The sequence below is a fragment of the Balaenoptera physalus genome (genome assembly GCF_965194825.1).
Source record: "Balaenoptera physalus genome assembly, chromosome: 13".
NCBI lineage: Eukaryota > Metazoa > Chordata > Mammalia > Artiodactyla > Balaenopteridae > Balaenoptera > Balaenoptera physalus.
The window spans coordinates 105046748-105067307 of NC_138892.1; the positions used below are offsets into that span (position 1 = coordinate 105046748).

At 59.7% G+C, this 20560-nt stretch overlaps 1 protein-coding gene and 1 long non-coding RNA gene across 7 annotated transcripts in view; one reads left to right on the forward strand and one right to left on the reverse strand.

Moving 5' to 3' along the window:
* TSPAN11 (tetraspanin 11) overlaps positions 1–20560 on the forward strand; it is a 63080-nt gene that overhangs the window by 35722 nt on the left and 6798 nt on the right. For 4 of the 6 annotated variants that reach the window (XM_082421119.1, XM_082421122.1, XM_082421124.1 and 1 more), the window contains 5 exons: positions 2753–2944; positions 16313–16387; positions 17461–17565; positions 18843–19001; positions 19329–19415. In XM_082421119.1, the coding sequence (XP_082277245.1) occupies positions 2753–2944; positions 16313–16387; positions 17461–17565; positions 18843–19001; positions 19329–19415 (618 nt within the window). Of the gene's footprint in view, positions 1–2752; positions 2945–12880; positions 12990–13362; positions 13447–14095; positions 14758–16312; positions 16388–17460; positions 17566–18842; positions 19002–19328; positions 19416–20560 lie in introns of those variants that run through there. The other 2 variants (XM_082421120.1, XM_082421121.1) reach the window with 2 other exon arrangements.
* Positions 10804–15295, reverse strand: LOC309641267. The gene is made up of 3 exons (XR_014252587.1): positions 15209–15295; positions 12857–12983; positions 10804–11770 (listed from the first exon to the last, which is right to left on the reverse strand). It is a non-coding gene; the product is annotated as an uncharacterized lncRNA (long non-coding RNA).

Here is a 20560-nt window from a genome sequence, read left to right on the forward strand (position 1 = left end):
TGCATAATTTAACTTTCCTCCGTTTGGGCTGAAAATCCTGCCCCTCGTTACCCCACCTTCTACCCCAAAGCTCCTATCAAAGCAAACACCCTGATGCAGACAGGGAAGTGGCGGGAGGGGCAATCCTGAGCTGGGCCAAGGGCCTCCAGGCCGCGGCCCCAGCAGAGGGTGTTCTTGGGATCCTGCTGGGGGAGGGGACAGGACTGACGCCTGTCGACTAGGAAACTACGCGGTGGTTCTCAACTGGAACCACCTGGGAGCTTAGTAAAGGATCCGGGCCTGATGCCACCCCCAGAAATCCAGTCACCTTGCTGATGCTCAGAGGTGTCTGGGTGGTGGTGCAGCCCAGCTGAGAAGCGCTGCCTGAGAGGGTGCAAGGTGGAGGGGGCCCCAGAGATGTCTACACCAGGGTCGTTGTGAGATGCAAGATGAGGCCTCAGCCCCCGAAGCTGAGCACGTTATTTTATGTGGATGACGTTTCTCTGGGCAAAGCGTCCAGAGCTTTTTATCTGATTCTCAGTGGGTTCCATGTCCCCCAGCAGATTAGGTGTCCCCAGTGCTGTTCACACGTACCCCTTTTGGTGGTTCCGGATCCGACGCTAAGCCTGTGGGGTTGACAAGCCTAATGGAAGATGTGCCTATTTCTATAAAGGCACTACACGCGTCAAAAGTTAGATCCGCTCAGTGTGGTCACATTGACTATTGCATGCTGCTCAGAATCTCTTCTTGGTACTACCACGTGCCTTTGATGAATAAAAAATGAGAAATGAACTATTACTTAATGCACTGTGTTTGCTAGGCAGAAACCCTTCAAAACATAAGACCCGTGGGAAAAAGTAATCAAAGGGGCCCTTGGTAGTTATAGGTTGGGAACCACTGGTCTAATACATCCACCTTGTTTGAGAGATGAAGAAACTGAGGCCCAGAGAGGTTAAGGGACCATCTTTAGGTCACATAGCCAGTTACGCACAGTTGAGACCCTCTCTCAAGCCTCCCGGGCATGCTGTAGGGGCAGAAAGAATATGTGCAGAATATTTTGCTGGAAACCCTCATTTGACACAATCCTGTTGACCCAGATGGAGGAAATTCCTCACTGGCCATGGAGGTTATGTGACCAGAGGTAGCCCACGCTCCAGAGAATTAGAAAGCCTATTGTAGTCCAGGATTTCATCCAGCCTAAGATACCATCACTTGTAAGCTACACCATTGTTTTCTGTACCGCAAGGCAAGAGTGCGGCCAAGCGTGGTTGTAAGATGCCATCAACCATAACATGTGTCTGGTTTTGGAGATGTTAAAATGTGAGAAAAAATATGTGCCGTGGAATCAAAGGAGGTGGATTCCATTTGGAGCTGTGCGACGTCCTTGCACCTGGTTCTCTTAGCCTCTAGAGGTGCTAAGGGGGATGAAACGCCCCTTAAAAGAAAACAGATGTATCTAAAAAGCAGGAGTGAGTAGGGGAGCAGGCCCAGCCCGGTGTGTGCGATCCCAGGACAGAGTCCCACATTGGCCCTCAGCAGACCTGGGTTTGCATCTCAATCTCGAAACTCTGGGCGGGTTTCTGTGGGGGGCGGGGGGGCGTGTGCAGGAGGGTGTCCTCTTGAGCACGCTCTATTCTCTCCAGCCTCCATTTCTTCATATGCAAAAGAGAAAATGCCCGCTCCTGCCTGCCTGCCCTAAGCCTCCTGAACTATTATGGAGCTCGGAAGAGAATGTGGAAAGTTGAGCCATGGAGGCGCCTGGTGCAGACCCCGCTGAGGTCTGCGAACGGCAGGCGGGTTATACAGAGTCATCGGGGCAGTGGGACCGAGCCCACTGGGGCTGCCCACCTTCAGCCACACTCAGGACCCCCTGAGAGAGCACCAGCCCCCATCTGAGAAGAACTCATCCTCAGATGAGGCAGGGAGGCTGGGGGCCAGACGGACCTCTGCCTTCCCAGGAGCAGGTGGCAGATCTGGTCACAGGTTCCGGGGTCCTGCCCCCCCCAAACCCTGGGCAGACACCGCTGCTGCTCACCATCTGGCACCTCGGGGACACACACACACATACTTTGCCCAGGATCACAGCCACAGAAAGGGTCATTCAGCCTCACTGCAGAAGGAACAGGGCAGCTGTATTTCCCAGGGTCCCTTCCTGGGATCAGGGCCGAAAGGGATCAGACGGTCAGCAAAGAGGACACCTCCCCTCCTGCTCAGTGTCCTGCCGTCCCAGAGCGACTCCAGCCTGTGGAGCGTGTGTCCCTTCCTTTGGGGGGGCAGCTCGGCCGAGCCGCAGGCCCGGGCTCCGAGCTGGGGCTGGCCCTGCCCTGCGTCGCCCCGCAGAGGCGGCCCTCGGGCAGCTCCCCTTCCTCTGTTGGCCTCGTCCTCTGTCTGTAGAGCAGAGATGAGAAGCCCAGTCGCGCTTCCCCCACAGGCGATGAGAAGGGGGCTTGTGAAAGTGGCCCGCCAGTGATGCAAGCCGGGGAGGAGCGCTCGGGGTTGGGGGCGGGGACGGTGGGAGGGGGTCCCCACAACTGGAGTGTCCCTGCCTCATGACGGGGGCGCACAGGCATCGTGGTGGGAAGCACGGGACCGGGAGTCAGACCTGGATCCAAACTCTGTCCCTGCCTCTCCCCTCGACCATGGGTAAGCCTCTGCTTCCCCATCTACAAAATGGGCAGCCAGACGCTTCCCACGGGCTCCTCAAAGGACCAAATGAGATGATGCACGAGAAGGGCCTCGTAGGGGGTGGGTGCTCAGACCCAGTGTCCCGCAGATGGGGGGTGCCGCGGTCATGGCCGTGGGCGTCTGGACCCTGGTGGAGAAGAGCGGCTACCTCGGCGTCCTGGCCTCCAGCACCTTCGCCGCGTCCGCCTACATCCTCATCTTCGCGGGCACGCTCGTCATGGTGACTGGCTTCCTGGGCTTTGGTGCCGTCATCCGCGAGGACAGGAGCTGCCTCTCTGCGGTGAGTGCCTGCCCGGCCCTGCCCAGCGCCGTGGGCAGAGGGAGGGCCACCTGCCCAGGGCTTCTGAGAGCCTGCCCCCCTGACCAGGCTCCGCACTGAGAGCCCACCCAGTGACACTGGCCCTGGTCTTGGAGGCCTCGGGAAGGCTGCCATGGTCTCCAGGTGCTTGGGACCTAAGCCAGGAGGGCACCCCGGAGGTGGCGGCAGCACTGCTCCTCCCCTTTCTCCTCCTCCTCCCCCTCCTCCTCTTCCTCTGTCCAGATTTTATCATGGTGATTTTCAAAAATAGGCAAAAATGAAAAGAACGTTACAATGAAGCTCCAGGTCATCACCCAGACTCACTGCCACCATCTCAGAGCCAATCATGTCCATCTGCACCCTCCCCCGCTCCCCGCCCCACCCAAGACCCCAGACATCATGTCACCTGTAAAAATTTCAGGGTGTACCTCAAAAACGTAAGGATCCTTTTTTAGAAGAGGTAATGACAAGACCATTATCACACCTAAAAACAATTAACAGTCATTCGTTGATATCATGAAATAACCAGGCAATTCCAAATTTCCCCAATTGACCCAGAAGCTGTTCTTTTTTTTTTTTTTTTTTGCAGTTTATTTGAATCAGAATCTAAATTTGTAAGGTCTATGTATTAGAGTTGGTCGATTTGTCTCCCAAGTCACTTTTAGTCTCTAAGCTCCCCATCAATCTCTCTCTGTTTTTTTCCTTGCAATTTACCTGTTGAGGGAACCAGGTCATTTGTGCTTTACTCTCTCCCCGTCTGGGCTTTCTGATGCCTTCCTGGTGACGTTCTAGCTGTTGGGTGTAGACGCTTGACCAGACTCAGGTGGGATTGTTTGGGCAGGTGTTTCATGGGTGAGGTGGGTGGCACAGGCTCCGCGTCGGACGCGCCCCTGGAAAGCTGAGAGGACACCCGCACCCCACCTCTGGCTCCAAGTGTCAGGAAAGGAAGGGCTGCACTCGAGGGGGCAGAAGCCGGAGTCCCGCTCAGGACTCCCAGACCCTCCCTCCCTCCTGGGCACCTGTTGCCAGGGCAGGCTCCCTGGGGCCCGGCTGGCATCTCCCCCTTCATCTCCCCGGCGACCAGCCCAGTGCGGGCAGGGGAGGCTACAAAACACCCGGACTCGGAAAGGAAGGGCCGGGGCTGGACTCAATCAGGTTGAGCCTGAAAAGGCTGCGGGAAGAAGCCTGGGAGACCTGGGGCCAGCGAGGGCCAGGGCTGCCTTGTGGACACTGCTCTGGTAGAATCCCCTCCGCGTCACCTGGGGAGGCCAAGCGTGATGGAGGGACGCCGAGCGGGACGGCGAGGGCAGAGACACCGTCTCCCGAGTCTGTGGACGCCTGCGCAGAGCGGCTGCCCTCAGAAGTCTGGGGGTGCAAGAGTGACTCCCGCGGGGCCCAGCTAGGCCCCAGGGCAGGAGACGGGGTGGGGTGGAACCCTAGAAGCCCTTGCCCTCATTATAGTGCAGAAATAACTGTGCACGGTCAGAACTCATCCAGGCTAGAAGGGAACCCAAGGGCCATCGAGTCCAACACTCCATCCAAGGGGTTGCAGGACCCCGGGGAGAGTGGGGGTCACCCAGGTGTTAAAGGGGGTACTCAGCGTTAGTGGCCTTTTTGGAGGCTGTCAAACCGTAAGCTCTTTACCCCTTGGCGTCTCGGAGACCAGAGGAGAGCCGAGGGGTCTGTAATTGGCCGCTGTATGCCCGCCCAGCACTGACCTCAGCCTCCCCTTCCTACACGATCCATCCGCGAGACATGTCCCACCATCTAGGCCGAGCCACTATGAAAACACGTCTCCAGCCTCCCCAGTCGCAGCCTGACCGTCACTTGGCCTGGGGACCACCCCTGTGCCCGGGGCCAGGCAGAGACCGTGCGAAGACTTAGGAAGGCCAGGGGCTCGGGCTGGCCTGTGGGCCGGGAGCACACCTCTTGCCCCACCCTTCTGAACATCAGAGGGTCAACAAACAGATGGGCCTTCTCGTCTCCCTGGGCCTGGAGGCAGGCCTGGGGGGCGCAGGGGCTGCTGGACAGGCAGGTGTGAGATGCCGTCCTTCTTCTCAGCCCCACTTGACCCTCCTGCCTGCGGTCACTTCTAACCCGCCCAGAACCGATGAGCTCTCTGGCCCGACATCGCTAACCAGACACATCAGAGAGGCGCCAGCTTGAAAGTGAGGTCAGGAAAAAGCGCGTGTGTGGACACACACACACACAGCCACCCGCCGCCAGGAGCCTGGGGATGAGGGCGGACAGACAGCAAACCTCGAAGCCTAGCGTCTTCTTCCTTTGCTTTTCCCCCGCCCGACCCGTGAAAGAACCAAAGACAGACCAGGTCCAAGGACAGAGCACAGGTGAGGGGGCGGATCCTGAGGAATCCACATCCTGGCCCATTGGCCTCTGAATTACTGAGCATTTGAATGTTTAAGCCAAGAAGACGGCTGGAAGACTTTTCTTGGGTTAACACAAAGTAGGAATTTTAAAACCCATGCTCCCATTTAGAGGCAAGAGGGATACTTAAGTCAGTTTAAAAGTGTTCTGTGGTTCCTGGGGCTTCTTCCTTCCTGGTCTCGTTTCTTTCTTCCCCCTCCGTGTCTAACTTCCTTTTGAAATCTTTAATCAGCTAAATGGAGAAACGCAGTGAGGGTAGCTCTATACAAAGCGCTCCCTAAAGAGGAAAGGGGAAGATGAAAGACCAGGCATCTGAAAGATGTGCATCCAGCTTGGATCAGGAGGAGGGAGGGGCTTGACATCAAAAGTTCCCTGAGAGCCGCCTGGCGAGGGCGGTCCAGCTCCCTCGGGCCCGGCATCCGTCCTGGCCCGAGCCCTTCCCCCAGCACATCTGCAGCCCCTCAGAGTCACTTTCTCAAGAAGGAAATGTTCATCGGGGACAGGAATAGCACATCTTCGCCGGTGCTGAAATGATGATCAGCGCGGAGCCAGAAATCTGCAAGGGGGAAAGGGAACAGGGTTTAAATTATTCACACCAGATCTTCTTTTTTAGCGCAGGCTGCGTGAGAGAGCCAGATAATTCAGGCCATCTCAGCCCAAGGCCGATGACCAGCACAGATGCCACCCTGATCCAAAGAAAGGGATATTTGTAGAGTTTGGAATATGGGCTCTGAACACTTTTATATCTTCAGCCAGATGAAGATTAGGATACATGGTTCAGGCTCGACTGGTCTTTGTCAGGGGTTCTTTTCTATTTAGGGGATGGACTCAAAGAAGGAAGTTGTAGAAAGAGTTTCTGAAAATGAGGGGACCCCAAGTTGCAACACTTCCATCAGATACATCCAGACTTGGTTAACCAAATGAGGAGGGACTGCGGCTGAAAAGCAGTTCGTAGCGCATCCCGCCTGGCCTGCCTCGGGACCTCTGGGAAGTCACCCGGCCACTCCCGGCCACCTTGGTATCCCCATCCCCGTTCAGGGGTGAGGAGTGAGGAGGAGAACGAGACGGTATTTTAGCTCTTAGGAAACGAGTCACCACATTATATAAAGATCATAAAGTGTGGCTATAATTATCATTTGCATCACCATCACCAGCTCCTTTGAGAAGGAGCCTGAATAAACGGAGTTATTCTTAGGCCCGTGACTCCCAGGGTCCCCACAGCTCGCTGGGCCACTGTCTCTGTAGAAGCAGGGGATGGAGGCGGCGTGGAGGGTGCCCGGGTCCCCTCGCCCAGGCCTTGGACCGTGTCCTCCCCGGGCTGGTTCCTCAGCCACACGTTACTTTGCCAGGGCCCTACCAGCCACCCAGCCGGGTGGTCACAGCCTCGTCTGTTGGTGGTACTCTGACCTTCGAGTCACTGCCCACGTGCGTCAAAGGAATGGGTCCTGCAGCCGAGGCTTGGGGAACCCCAGCTCCGCCCCATCGGAAGGAGAGGGCCGCTCCTCATCCGCTTGGCGTGGGCACGAGGACCCTCGCCAGGCTCCTGGGGAAGCAGGCACAAATAACCTCAAGAGCCATCCTGGAGATGCTGCACGAGAGCCCCCGCGGTCACCCCAGCCCGCTCTCCCAGCAGGGGCCTGTCGCACCTACGCGGGAGAGGCCCTGGGCTGCACGTGGCAGCCTGATGGATGTGGCCCCTTCCTCTCAAGGCCCCGCAGATCCTTCCCCTCAGCCTCCTTCTTGCTGGCCTTACTTGGTTCAGGGGCTGCGCAGAAAGGGCTGCCAGGCGGCTGAGGAGTGAACTCCCCACCCTCTCCTCAGCCGCAGAGAAACGGACTTGCCTGAGGTCCCGTGGCTGTCACCCCGGCTTGGTCCAGGCCCTTCCGCTGTCGCAGCCGGCACGGTCCCCTTTTCCCGGACACCTCCAGCACAGGGAGTGGACACGCACCCTCTCGTGGCTCGGGGCCCGTCGTTGGCGTCCCAGGTGAAAAGGGAAGCAGGGAGGTGAGAACTGGGGACAAGTTACCCAGCTGCCTGCCACCTGGTGCACTGGGAAGTGGAGGGCGGGCTGCAGGGCGCTGCGGGGCGCAGGGGTCGGCTGCGCACCGAAGAAGTGCTTCGGCTGGGTTGGAGGTGAGTCTACCTCAGCTACGTGTGGGTGGATGATCACCCCGCAGTGGGGGCCGAGCAGGTCTCGGAGAGGCAGAGCGTGTGCGGGCGTCTGTGTCCCTGTGCGTCTGTGTGCCTGTGTCTGTACCGTGCGTTGCAGAAGGGCAGGGGTGGTTGGTAAACGGCATCTATTTGCGTCCCAAACCCCGGAGTTGATTGGGGGAGTATCCTCTGCCTTTCCATCATTCGGCTTCCTGCTTCCTTTCCTCAACAGAGTCTGGGTTTAACCACGTCACCGGGAGGGGACGTGCTCTGGCCCCTGTCACCTAGCTGGGCACAGTCAGTGCCCTGATCACTGAGCCCTTCAACGGAGGAGATCCTCAGAGCGGGTGATCTGGACAGCAGATAGTCCTTCAACAAATATTTGGAGGCCCCGGGTGTATGCAGACGTTTTTCCTTCCCAGAATCATTTCACTCCTTACGTTAACGTTAAAACAAACCCTATGCCACAAGCACGCGCCCAGCAGGGAAGGCCTGGCGAGGGCTGGCGAGAGCTGATCTGGGAGGAGAAGCTCCGCCCCACCAGCGCCCCCTGTAGGCAGCTGGCAAGGTTGTTGAGAGCAGTGTTCCTGCTGTACTCTGACGGGACTCCTGGAAGGACGTGGCTGGCGGGGGCAGCTGGGCACTGCCCCCGCTTTGCTTTGGCCCTGCAGAGCTGGTCTCAGCTCCTGTCCGGCCAGCATGAGCCACGGGTGCAGGCAGAGGGCGGGACCCACCGTCCTTCCTATCGGTGAGGTGAGTGCGCCGGCTGATCCGAACCCCTTGGCAGTGGTAGCAGCGCGTCACAGACTTGGGGCTGCAGGCCCCCTCCGCCACTGGGACCAGGACGGGAGTGGTGGCTGGACAGCCGTCTGGACATGCTGCCCTCGTGTCAGGTCCTGGCACTGGCCTTGGGACACGGGGTGCCCTCTTCCATCTCACCGTACATCACACGGAGGCTTTAGGGGTGCTTAGAATCAATGGAGCATAAGAGCAGGAAACAGAGAGATGGCAGTCAGATGTCACCTTTATTCCTAGTGAAGCTGATGAGAGTGTGTGGCTTTACACCTGTGTCCAGAAGCCTCAGCAACTCCAGCTCTGGGGAGACATGCGTACACGCCTAGGAAGGGTACCACTCAACCCACCGTGCGGTGGCGAGCAGAGAATGTGGCATCCGGAGGACAGGCTGGCCCCAAGGGGAGGGAGGGAGGCCCGCTGGCCAAGCAGATTGGAGTAGCCGTGAGTAAGGATCGGGGGAGAATCCGGGTGTCCTTCTAGAGGTCCCTGCAGGGAGGCAGGAGGCCAGGACAGAGGAGGCTTGGTCCTGACTGCACAGACGGATGCAGCTGTGGCACCAAGACATTCTTCCCATCTTAGCCCCACATTTCATGCAGACGGCCCAGAGAGGGTGAGGGATTCCCCCAGGGTCACACAGCATTTTGTCCCAGAGGCCAGATTCCCAGGCCAGGGCGCCTTGTGTGACATCACTCTCTTCTCTGACCAGCACCCTTCAGGGCTCAAGACCCACCTTGCCTGGGCTGCAGCAGCTATAACTGATTCCCGCCTGCTTGTAGGCGCAAATCATCTACAAGGGGCAGTTTTTACAGCCAGCTACCTTCCGCCACCTTCTCCTCTCCAATTTTCCGCAACTCATGCTCCAAGTTACACTGATGGGGCCGCCTAATTCATCCGCCTCAACAAGCATTTCCAGCACATTCCAGACTTCCTGCCCTTCTGGGCACAAGGCAGGGCGGGCAGGGGAGAGGACGCGGAAGGGCCTAAGACCCCGTCTTGGCTTGGAGGCTAGTGGGGAATACGAGACACCTGTATGAAAGGACAGAGGACCGTGTGGGTGGCTGACATTCCCGTTTGGCTTGATCAGAGCCCCTGACCTCTCCGAGCCTCCGGACTTTTCCTAGCCTCCAGGCTTGGCAGGAGCTCTGCTCAGCTTCCCTTTCCCCCAGTAGCCAACTCTGTCCTAGAACGACCACTGCTGGGGACCCCGGCACCCGTCCCATCCTGGGGTCCCTGCCACCTGCTTCGTGCTACCCCAGCCCTTTGCACAATCTCATCTGTGCCGGCGTGAGCACAGGTGCCCGCAGGCTGTATGACATCTCTCCAGGGCCCGTGAGAAGTCAGCCCCAAGGGACATCCAGGCCCTCCCAGGGGACTCGTAGGAGGCAGCAGTGGGTGACTTCCCTCCTCCCGAGCCCAAATCCATCAGGCAGTGGCATCCCCCAAGTCCCTGGGCCCCTTACCTCCAGGGGAGCCTGGTCCTCATCCCCCCAGCCAGGCCCTGCCATCCCCTCTGGACCCTGCTCTCTCCGCCCACACAGCTGAACTCTTAGCAGTCCTAGCCTGAAATCCAGTGGATGCCTGGCTTTGGCTTGTGGTTCTGGAAATGTGTTCTCCTCCTGTGACCACACAGTATGATCTTTGGACCCCCAACATTTTGGCTCGGGCATTGGACGGCCTCAGCTGCATCCTCTAGATGTGTCCCTTGAAAGCCTCCTGCCTCCCCACGGCCAATCTGCTCCCTCCTCTGCCCTCTTCCAACTGCCCCTCCCTCTGTGGACTGGCTCTCCTCTCCCCAGCCCCGGTTGTCTTCTCTGCTCCCAGCCCCTTGGGCCAGCACACAATACTGTATTAGCATCAGACATGGGCCAGAGCACACTCTGGCATCCTTTAGAGCAGCCCAGAGCTGAAGTCGCCGTGGCTGGACGGCCTGGGCTGGGAGCCCTGGGCTGGGCCAGGAGGGTAGAGGTCACCTTCATCCTTCCAGCAGTGACATCTTGTTACTGGAATGGCTCAAGGCTCCAAAATCTACATCCTCTCTTTTCTGCACGAACAGGCGCGCAGCTGCGCCCTGAGCCCTGACAGCCTCCAGCCGGCGGTTAATTACCAGAAAATCACGCGCCCTGAGGTCACTGCCGTTTAAGCATCTGGCTCCGCCTTTTCCGGTCCGGCCTCTTTGGCTGCTCCGAGCTCCCTGACCCTCCCACGGCTGTGATCAGCTCACACAGCCAAGCTGGGGGCTGCAGGCCAGCTCTTCTCCCCGTGACTTAATCTCGGCTGCACCCTGACTCTGCTCTCTCACTATCTCCCTCAGAGTAGGCCGGCTCCTCTACCCCAGCCCCGCCTGCCTGGACACTGGGCCCGGTTTCCAGCTGTGGCTTGGTTTCCATCGCTAACCATGCAGAATGCAGAGGGGACGGAGGAGGAGAGCTTCGGCCAAGCTCCCTTCTTTGTGATAGAATCAATCCCGTGGAGAAATTCCGCAAGTCCAATGGTATAAAGTTCTTAAAATTTACCTCAAGGATGGCACCAGCTGGGCCGAGCTGCCCGCTCTTGTGGGCACCAGTGAATCTGCCCCAGAAACTGTATCTCGGCTTGGCCCCGTGCAGAGTAAATCCATCTGAAGACTCACCTTCTAATTAATCACCTAAATGTCACAATGAGGAATATTTCTGCATGGGTCCTGCAGAGCCTCTTATTAAAGAAAGTATCGGTTTGGTTCAGAGAGTCCTGTGCCATTTCAGCTTCGTTTGGGATCTGTAGCTTTAGAAAATATCCAACTTTGCCTTCCAGTTCAAACTGTTCCATTAGAGAATTAAAGGGAAAAAAAAAGAACTTTGGTAGATGGTACAGGGGTGGAGGGGAATGTTTGGGTCCCGTTCTGTGCTTACCAGGCTGGTCCCTTCTGTGTCTGGGGTCCAGTCTGGTGTATTTGGAAGTGGCGTGTCCTTATGGAGGGCTCTGGGGGCAGAGGCTACAAGAGCTTTCTTTGGAATTCTCACTACTGGTTTCTATCAGACCAGGATTCTGGTGGTCGATTCTGGAAGGACTGGGGGTGGGGCTGAGTGTGAGGCCGGCTGCTCACAAAGCTCAGAGGGGGCTTGAGGGTCAAGGGGGAGTTGGCGTGGGGTGGGTTCCTTTCGCCCCGCGGTACACAGGGGCAGGGCAGAGCAAGAGGGCACACGGGGCTCAAAGCCTATACACTCCTGGGAGCGGGACAGGTGTGAGGCCAGTGAGTCAGGCGGGGGTCAGAAGGAAGGGTGAGGGCCGCAGGGTCGCAGTCAGGACCTTTTGGCTCCAGGAGGGCTTTGTGGAGGCCTTGACCAAGCTCACACTTGACGGCTGTCAGCTGCACAGCACAGACGTGGTCGGAGCAGCGAACACCGGCAGGGCCCACAGAGACCAAGGTGCAGCCCTGTGTGCACTCTCGAGGTGTAGCCCAGCTGTGCGGCCCCCAGACTCTCAGACGGTCAGGCCGGGCTGAGTAAAGCGAAGGGGACAGACATGGGTGTTAGAGCTGCGGCTATGACCCCAGCACAGGCGTGAAGGCACAGGGCCCTTTGCTGGGGGCCGGGGAACCTGCCCAGGAGGGGCCGCACCTAGCCTGCCTGGCTGGCTCTGAGGGCTGGAGGCTGCATGGGGGCCGGAGAGAGACCCTCCTGCGCCTGGGTTTCCCCTCTGTCTCTTGTCACCACCTGACACCCAGCATCCACCTAACCCTGCCCCCCACCCATGCTGTGAGCTCAGCCAGCCCATAAGCCCACCATCAGCCATCAGGGTGACCCAGTGCATGAGCACAAAGCTCTGCAGCCAGAATCCCCGGGCTCAGTTCCAGACTCAACCATGTGCCGGCCACGTGGCCTCGGCCAGGCTGTAGGCTCTCCACACACACGTGTGATGCTGGCGCCCACAGAGCACTGTGATGAGCGGGGCCGTGCAGGGAGCACCTAGCGTGTGTGCTTGGGGACCCCCCAGGTGGATAAGGCACTGATTCTGCCCGGCAGGGCTAATTTGGGGCTTTCAGGGGTGTTTCGGTGGAAGGGATGCTGTCCGCTGCTCCCACTGTAGAAGACCTGCCTTTCCTCTGTTCCGGAGAAGGCAGCACCCCCTGAGTTGGGTCATCACCTGCTAAGCCACAGGCCAGGAATTCTGGTGGTCTCTTGGGAATGGTGGGCTCAGGGTCCGGTACGTCCTGACTTATACTGAAACATGACCTCTCCAAATTACTCACAGGGGATCTGAGAGCTTTTCATTGACTTTTGTTCAATAATTCCAAACCCACACCAGACCAAGTTTAAAGAGGGTAGCCTGTAGCTCCAGAACCTACCTCTTCAGGCTTCCCAGAATCAACCATTATCTACAGACTTCAAGAGCCCACCTCTCCCCAGGGACCCACCCGGGGGCCCCAGGGCACAGCCAGGCCAGCAGCTTTCTCTCTGCACCCCAGGTCCTAGCGTGCCCTCAGCTGAAGCCTTGTAGGCATCCCTGATCCTTCCTTGAGTCGGGGTGAGCAACTTCCTGCCCCAAAGTTGCCCTCCAAGGCAGGTACAGGGTAAAACCCCTCACCTGCTTCTGTCCGTGTTGTTTCAGGCTTCTCAGGAACCAGAGAACCTTCCTCAGATCTTTTTTGTCATGTCTCCAGTAGTGCATACGGGCACATATGCAAATCAAGCCCCAGCATCAGCCTTAGAACCTGAAGGTAAATGTGTAAATCAGAGTTTCTCGGCGGCCTTGGCACTGGTCTTGACATTTAGGCCAGATCATCTTTGCCATGGGGCCTGCCCTGTGATGGTGGGAGGCTTGGCCGTGTCCCCATGGCCTTCACCCACTAGGTGCCAGTAGCACTCCTTCCCCGACTCATGACAACAAAAAATGGCTCCAGACATTGCCAGACGTCCCCTGGGGGCAAAATCGTGCCAGGTGAAGAACCACTGGTATAAATGAAATGAAAGTAACAATTCCACGCCACCCACGGATCAGAAAAGGATTAAGCTGCTGCCCCCACGTGTGGGCTGCGTGCTCTGGCCAGTTCCCCGTCTCACAGGCACGCTTAGTAAGAAGCGCACTTGCAGATCTTAATCCAGGGCTGCTTTCCAAGCATCTAGACCCAGCTCGGCACCAGGCCCTGCGGAAGAGCCGGAGGAACCTGAGACAGGGTGCCTATTCCCCAAAAGCTCACGGTCATCCTAGAGAGACAGCACAGTAGCACCAGAAGCAGGCTCCTGGGAGCAGTGGGTGAAGTGACGTCCCTCCCCCCGCGGAGGCCACGCCCACACCCGGGGCTGCAGCATGAGGCGCAGAAGGCAGGCAGGGGGGGACCTGGGTCTGGGGGAGAAGGAGCAGAGCGGGAGTTCTTGTCGGTACGCGAGGCAGGTGAAGCGCTGGCTGCAGGCATGTGGCTGGGGCCCAAGGGCGGGCTCGTGGAGGCCGTGGCGGAGCTGCGTGTGGAAAGCCAGGCAGGCCTGGAACTCCAGGCAGGGGAACAGGGCAGAGGCGTGGAGGCTGGGAGGCTGGGCCTGCATTCAGGACTGTCTGCGCAGACAGCCCCCCGCACCGTGGGGGGAGATGATTTGGCTGGACCCGGGGCGTCAGGGGAGGCTTGGTGGAGGGCAAGGCAGAGGGCAGAGGCGAGGCGTGTTAGAGCTCAGGGCGCCACATGGCAGAGCCCTCCAGCCCGGCCCCGCTGCCCAGGCTCCAGCCGGCCAGCTCCAGAAGCCAGGCTGCCAGGATCCCGGGGCGGCAGGATCCCAGTGAGTGGGGACTGTCACCCCGAGCTATATATGATTCAGGGCCTCCCCCACGCAGGTGAGTCACACACCTGCAGCCCTCCTGCCACTGGAGCTACTGCCCGGAACCAGTGCCCGTGCCCACCGACCACCCAGCCGCCCTCCAGCCCTCTGTCCCTCGGAGCCCAGCCCGGCCCTGACCCGCCTCACAAAGGCATCTTCACGGCCGGCCGGCCGGAGCTCCTGGGTGGGAGGGAGTGTCACAGCCTGTCGGGACCGCCCTTCGCCTCCTGACGACTCCGGCAGGTTGGGTAGTCTGTTTGATGCCTGCTGATGCGTCAGAACAGTTTTGAGGGCCTGGCAGGTATTCATTTAGCCTGCCATCGTGTCAGGATGTGGCTGGGTCCCCCTCCCTTCCCATCAACCCTCCTCCCCAGCCTGGCTTCAACAGCACCTGTGGCAGCAACGTCCCCGGAGCAGCACGACACTGCCACGTCTCCAGGACCACCCTCCCACGTGACCCGCAGCTGGAGGGGTGACAGAGAGGAGCCTCGGCCCCCGCTGCAGAAGGAAGGTGGCCAGCGCTGCCCTCCCCCGGCACGGCCGGCGTGGGCACGCGGCGCGCACCCAGGAAGCCAGGGGAGCAACTGGTGGTCTCTGTGCATAGGGAGGAGAGCGGCCTCAGTGCCGGGAGGGCAAGGGAAGTGGAGGGGCCGCCGTGTCAGAGGAGCTGCGGGCCGGGCATGTGCCCCTGGTAGGGGACGGACAGATCTCGGGCACGCAGGCTCTCCTGGTGCAGCGCTGAGCCTGGGCTAGGAGGGAAGGGGACCAGGGACCTCCACTGTGCTCTTGCCTCAGGCCCGACAGATGATTAGGCCCGGCGGTCTCCACTCCTGCAGAGACTGGGAATGCTTCCCCACATCCCCGCTTCCCCACCACTGGCAGCTCTGATGCTGGGAGGGATGGGGCCCAGTAAGATGGGGGGGCTGCTGGATTCACTTAACTTGAAAGGAAGCCTGGCTCTTGGGTGGAAAGTTCTTTCTCTGTGCAGCTCCCCTGTGGGCTGGGAGGTGTCCGGGCCAGGCCTGCAGGCCCATGGACAGGCATCACCTCGGAACTGGCCCCGCAGTCCCCGCCCCGCAACTGTCTCCTTGCCATCTGTATCCCCTCCTGCCCTCCTTCCTTTCCCTACCTGATAAGCCCTGGCGTTTCAGAGCTCGCCCCCAGGCGGAGCCTTCCCTGGAACCCAGTGATCCAGTGACCAGGGGCTGCGGCCCTGGGGGGAAGGAGGTGGCACCAGCCAGTGCTCAGGGGGAGGGGCTGAGCTGCCCCAGAGGGGCCTCTTGCGGACAACAGTACCTGCCTCCTCTTCCTCCCCTTCCTCCTCTCCCTCTCCCTGTCCCCTCCCAGCCACGTGGGCCTGGAATGCATTTCCGACCCCTTGGCTCCTGTAAGAGCACCCCAGGACCAAGCAGGGACACCAGGCGGGAGTGGGAGAGGGATGCAGGCCCATCCTGCTGCCGGTCACAGCCGAGTGCACAGCCTGGAAGCCAGCCAGCAGGGCTGTGACACATGTGCGGAGCGGTGGTGAGGGGAATTTAGAGCCCCCTGCAGGGCCTTGAAGGGCGGTGCCTTTCCCAGGATCTCTGCTTTGCTGTTCCGCAGCCTTGGCTGCTGCTGCCCAGCCAGCATCAACACGCTCAGCCTCACCGGCTCTCCCCACTCCCTGAACTGCAGCCCCCCCCGCCAACGCCCCGGAGCTCTCTGCACCCTCCAGGCTTCCCACGCTCTCCCCTCCACCTGGCATGTGCTTCCCACTTCCTTCACCTGGCATCTCATCCTTAGAGATGCCACTCAGGTGTCACCTCCTCCAGGAAGCCCTCTCTGACTGCCCTCCCCGACCTGGGGCCTCCTATAGTTTCTAGGGCCTCACCCATAGTAGCATTTATAACACAACGTTGTAGTCACTTACTTATCTGTCCCTTCCACCAACAATTGAGGCCAATAATTGCCTTACTTAACGATACCTGGCATACAGTAGGTGTTTAATAAACATTGGGTGGGTGGACGGATTAATGAACTGACAGCAGACCGGTGCATGAAGGGTGGAGTGGGGAGCTCCAGGCCAGCAGCCAGGAGAGGCGGGTGTGTCCAGGGCTGCTGGGAAGAGGAGGGAGAAGCTGTGAGTGACAGGAGTCCCCCTCAGCTTTGGGGAAGCATTTGTCAGAGGTCCTGAAGGGCCGGCTGCCTGCCCAGGCTTGACCCGGCCGTGACCACCTTCTCTCCTCACTCCTAGTATTTCTGCCTGTTGCTGGCGATCTTCCTTGTTGAGCTGGTGGCGGGGGTCCTGGCCCACGTGTACTACCAGAGGGTGAGTGAAGCGTCCTCCTTGTACTCTCCCCATCGGCTCCCCCAGGAGGGACAGCACGGGGAGGGGTGCATGGGCGTGGGGAGGCAGCGACATGCAGGTGGTCCTGGGCCTCGCCCGCCGGCATTGGACAAGGATGCCATGGTCAGGTCCCCTCCCACTGGGTGCTCAGTGACTCAAGGGTGATATTCGGCTGGTAGAGACAGATGACTGCACTGTCCTTTCACGCCAGCGCCCATACGACTGATGGATGTCCTCGGAATAACGATTGTAAATATTTTGAATATCACCTCGTAATCAAAATAAAAATCAACAGATACAGACAGCCCTCCATATTCATGGGTTCCGGGTCCACAGATTCAACCAATCGTAGATCAAAAATATTTGGAAAAAAAAATTCCAGAAAGTTCTAAAAGGCAAAACTTGAATCTGCCGTGCACAACTTTTTTTTTTTTGGAGGGTGGTGGGAGGCGGGCTGTGCTGTGTGGCTTGCGGGATCTTAGTTCCCCAACCAGGCATCGAACCCGGGCCCGCGGTAGTGAAAGCGCAGTGCACAACTATTTACGTAGCATTTACATTGTATTTACAACTATTTACGCAGCGTTTACATTGCATTAGGTATTATCAGTAATCTAGAGATGACTCAGTGTACGGAAGGATGCGCGTAGGTTATATGCAGATACTGCGCCATCTCATTATGTACAAGGGCCTTGAGCAAACGCAGAAGAGCCGTGCTAGTCCTGGCACCACCCCCCAGGTACCGAGGGACGACTGGACTTAAAGGCACCCGGTGCCTAGCCTCACCCGCGCCCCCACCAGCCTTGAGCTCTGGGGCCCCACCTGTCTCCCAGCTCTGCCCATCACACTCCCCCTAACGCAGGTCCCCAGCCTTTGCAACACCATCTCTAGGGACCCCGCCTCCCGCCCGGGGTCCCAGGTCACTGTGTGGGAGGCCTCGGCCATAGCAACGTTCAAGTTCAAGGAGCTCTAGAGTAGTGGGCGCGGCCTTGGAGCGGGCCTGGGAGCGGGCCCGTGGGTGGTTCTGCTGATGCATCTTCCCTCTCCACCCTCCTTAGCTGAGCGAAGAGCTGAAGCAGCACTTGACCCGGACCCTGGCCAAGAACTACAGGCAGCCCGGCGCTGCGGAGATCACAGCCTCCGTAGACCGTCTACAGCAGGATGTAAGCACCTGCACGGTTCCTATGTGGGAGGCTTGCCAAGTGCAGGGAGGTCCCGCGGGGCAGCAGAGGAACCTGAGGAATCAGGCAGAAGGGAACAGCACGGACAGCAGGGAACAGCATGGCGGGTGCTGGGAATCCCGTGGGACTGTCCTCGTGTGCCACCTGCACAGGTCGCTTAGCCCCTCTGGCTTCAGTTTTGCCCCCCGTAACATGGGGATGACCAGGTACCTCCACGAGGGCTGCTGTGAGGCCTGAAAGCGGCGGGTCACGTAAAGCACTCGGCCACGAGCCCAGTACAGAGGAGGCGGTTAGCGAGGGGCCCCCCGTGGTCACCGTACGTGCGTGAACACAGGCCCGTGGCGTATGTCGTCCACGTGAGCATCTCCGTCCCTCCTACTACGCGATAGTCAGTGACAAGCTTGGGAAAGCCAGGCACTTCTGACTCAAGTTCAGGCCCAGGGCCTAGCTTCGCTCTTGGCACACAGCAGGCGCCTAATAAATGCTTGTTGACTGGACTAAATGTACCTCCACCCCACGCACCAGAGAGCCTCACAACAGCCGTGTTCTGTGGCCCCTACAGGGACTTGAGGCTCAGTCCCCCAACTCGGGGTGCAGGAAGTAAACCGTGTCCAGCTGTCCGGCTCCCCTGAGGCCCGGGCTGGCGCTCCCCACACCCCTTAGCCGTGCGGAAGACCCTGGTCTTGTTCAGCACTCACGCCGGCCCCTCTGCTCAGCGCTGAGCTGGCTGTGTGGTGGCCTCTGGGACACCTCTGTGTCCGGCAGGTCTAGGGGATCTGAGGCTTCGAGGCCTGGATGGGGGGCATCTGAGCCTCTGGGAAGGCTGGGACCCTGTGCCGGTGGGGGGGTGTCCTACCTCCCTGGATGACCAGGAAAGCACCCCCTGGTGTTTGGTGCTGCCCTGGGCCTGCACGCAGTGGTACACAGCCCCACTCCCTGGGGGACCTGCTGGCGCCCATCTCCCCACATCTTCTCCCAGACCCTCCCTGCCCCAGGGACACCCAGCGCAATCTCCTTAAAGGACGTGGCTGAACAAAAAAGGTGGTGATGGGCGTTCCTGCCACCGGCTGTCCACCCGCCTGAAGAGAAGGGCCCCGCAGAGCCAGACTCCTGCTCAAAAGAGGGGAAGGGAAGAAATCTCGGAAGCAGAGAGGGACTGGATTGAGATCTGAAGGCTGTCCTGCGGCCCCGGAAGCGAGGGGCTGGGGGGCACCGCCCCCCGGGCGTCTCCTCGCCTCCAGCCCCGTCTCTTGCTCCAGTTCAGATGCTGCGGAAGCAACAGCTCGGCCGACTGGCAGCACAGCACGTACATCCTGTCTCCAGAGGCCGAGGGCCGCCGGGTGCCCGACAGCTGCTGCAAGACCGTGGTGGCACGCTGCGGCCAGCGGGCACACCCCTCCAACATCTACAAGGTGGAGGTAAGTGCCTGTCCTGCCGGGGCAGGCAGGGGGCCCAGAAAGGCTCGAGATGGGCGGGGTGGAGATCATACTCACTCACTGGCCACGAGACGGCGGTGGGCCTTCCAAGGTCCCCACGGAGCCCGGGGGCGGCAGCCGCTCCTGGGAGATTCGGGGACATCGTGGCACGCCCCCGGGCCACCTGAGAAGCCCACGGGCACTTGAAAGGCTCTTTAAGTATCTGGCCTCCCTGAGCTGGGTGGAGGTAGCGCCCCAGCCAGCCCTCCCTCCCCATCCTCACGCACTTCTGGGCCAAGGGGTGTGTGACCTGCCTTCCGTACCTTACAGGGAGGCTGCATCACCAAGCTGGAGCAGTTCCTGGCCGACCACCTGCTGCTCATGGGGGCGGTGGGCATCGGGGTGGCCTGCCTGCAGGTGAGTTGGAGCAGGGATTTGGGTGCGGGGGGCAGTGTCTGGAACTCTGAAGCCCTCTCTCGCTAGCTGAGGTCTCAGATCCTGGCCCTCTGCCCACCTTTGCCCTGCCTGCCCCCTCCTCCCCCATCCCCTCCTCTTCCCTCTGCAGCCAGGTTCACTCTCTTCCCCAGAAAACATGAAGGAAAATACCTGGGCCTTGGGGCCACCTTGAACTTGTCAGGAACAGAGACCTGGGAGGAGTGGGAGTGTGGGCTCAGGTATGTGCATGCACTCTGTGTGTGCACGCGGGGGTGTGTGTGCACAGCCTGCCGGGGTCCGAGTGGGTCCATGGGTGTGTCTGCATGCACCTGGGTGTACGTGGTCGGGGCCGGATGCACATATGTGTTTAGGCGTGCTGTGCATATGTGTATATTCTCAAGCATGGACACGCTCTCATTCCTCTGTGTGTGTGTGTGTGCGTGTGTGTGATGCACGTGTGCGTGCCCCTGGGGGTATGTACACCCAGCTCTGTGCTCTGAGGATAAGCGATGCCTTTTGCTCCGTTTCACCGCTCCACACCCCTCCCCCGGCCACCACCCAGGAGTCTAGTTGCGGGCGCAGCCTCAGTTCCTCATCTGTAAAAAGGAGCTGATCGTACCCAGCTGGGTGACTAGAGGGGACGGGCGTCGTGCACATAGATCACTCGGCTCACCGCTGAGCAGACAGCAGACGCTCAGAAAATGGTACCCACCACCGTTTTATCGTTTCTACGTGGGCACAGCGTCTCTCAACAGAGCCGAGTTGTCTCCTGGCCAGGCCACCTGCCCCCCTCACCCACACTCAGGTGCAGGCGCAGCGAGCCGGGGGCGGCAGGTGGGGGGCACTCACACGGCCCTTTCGCGCCCGCCCAGGCAGGCCTTCTGCCCGGTGCACTGACCCCCGGGGAGCCGCAAGCCGGAACCGGGGTGGGGGACGCTCTGCACTGCAGCTCCTGCTCCCCCGAGCTTCCCGGACACCTGTCGCCGACTTCAGGTGCCGGGGGCCTGCTCTGCGGACACTGGCCGGACCTGGGCCGCACTCTCCGTCCGTTTCCTCCTGACCTCTGTTCTCAAAAGCCTGAAGCTGAAGATGAAGCAGTGAGGCCAAGGGCAGGGAGCGGGATGACC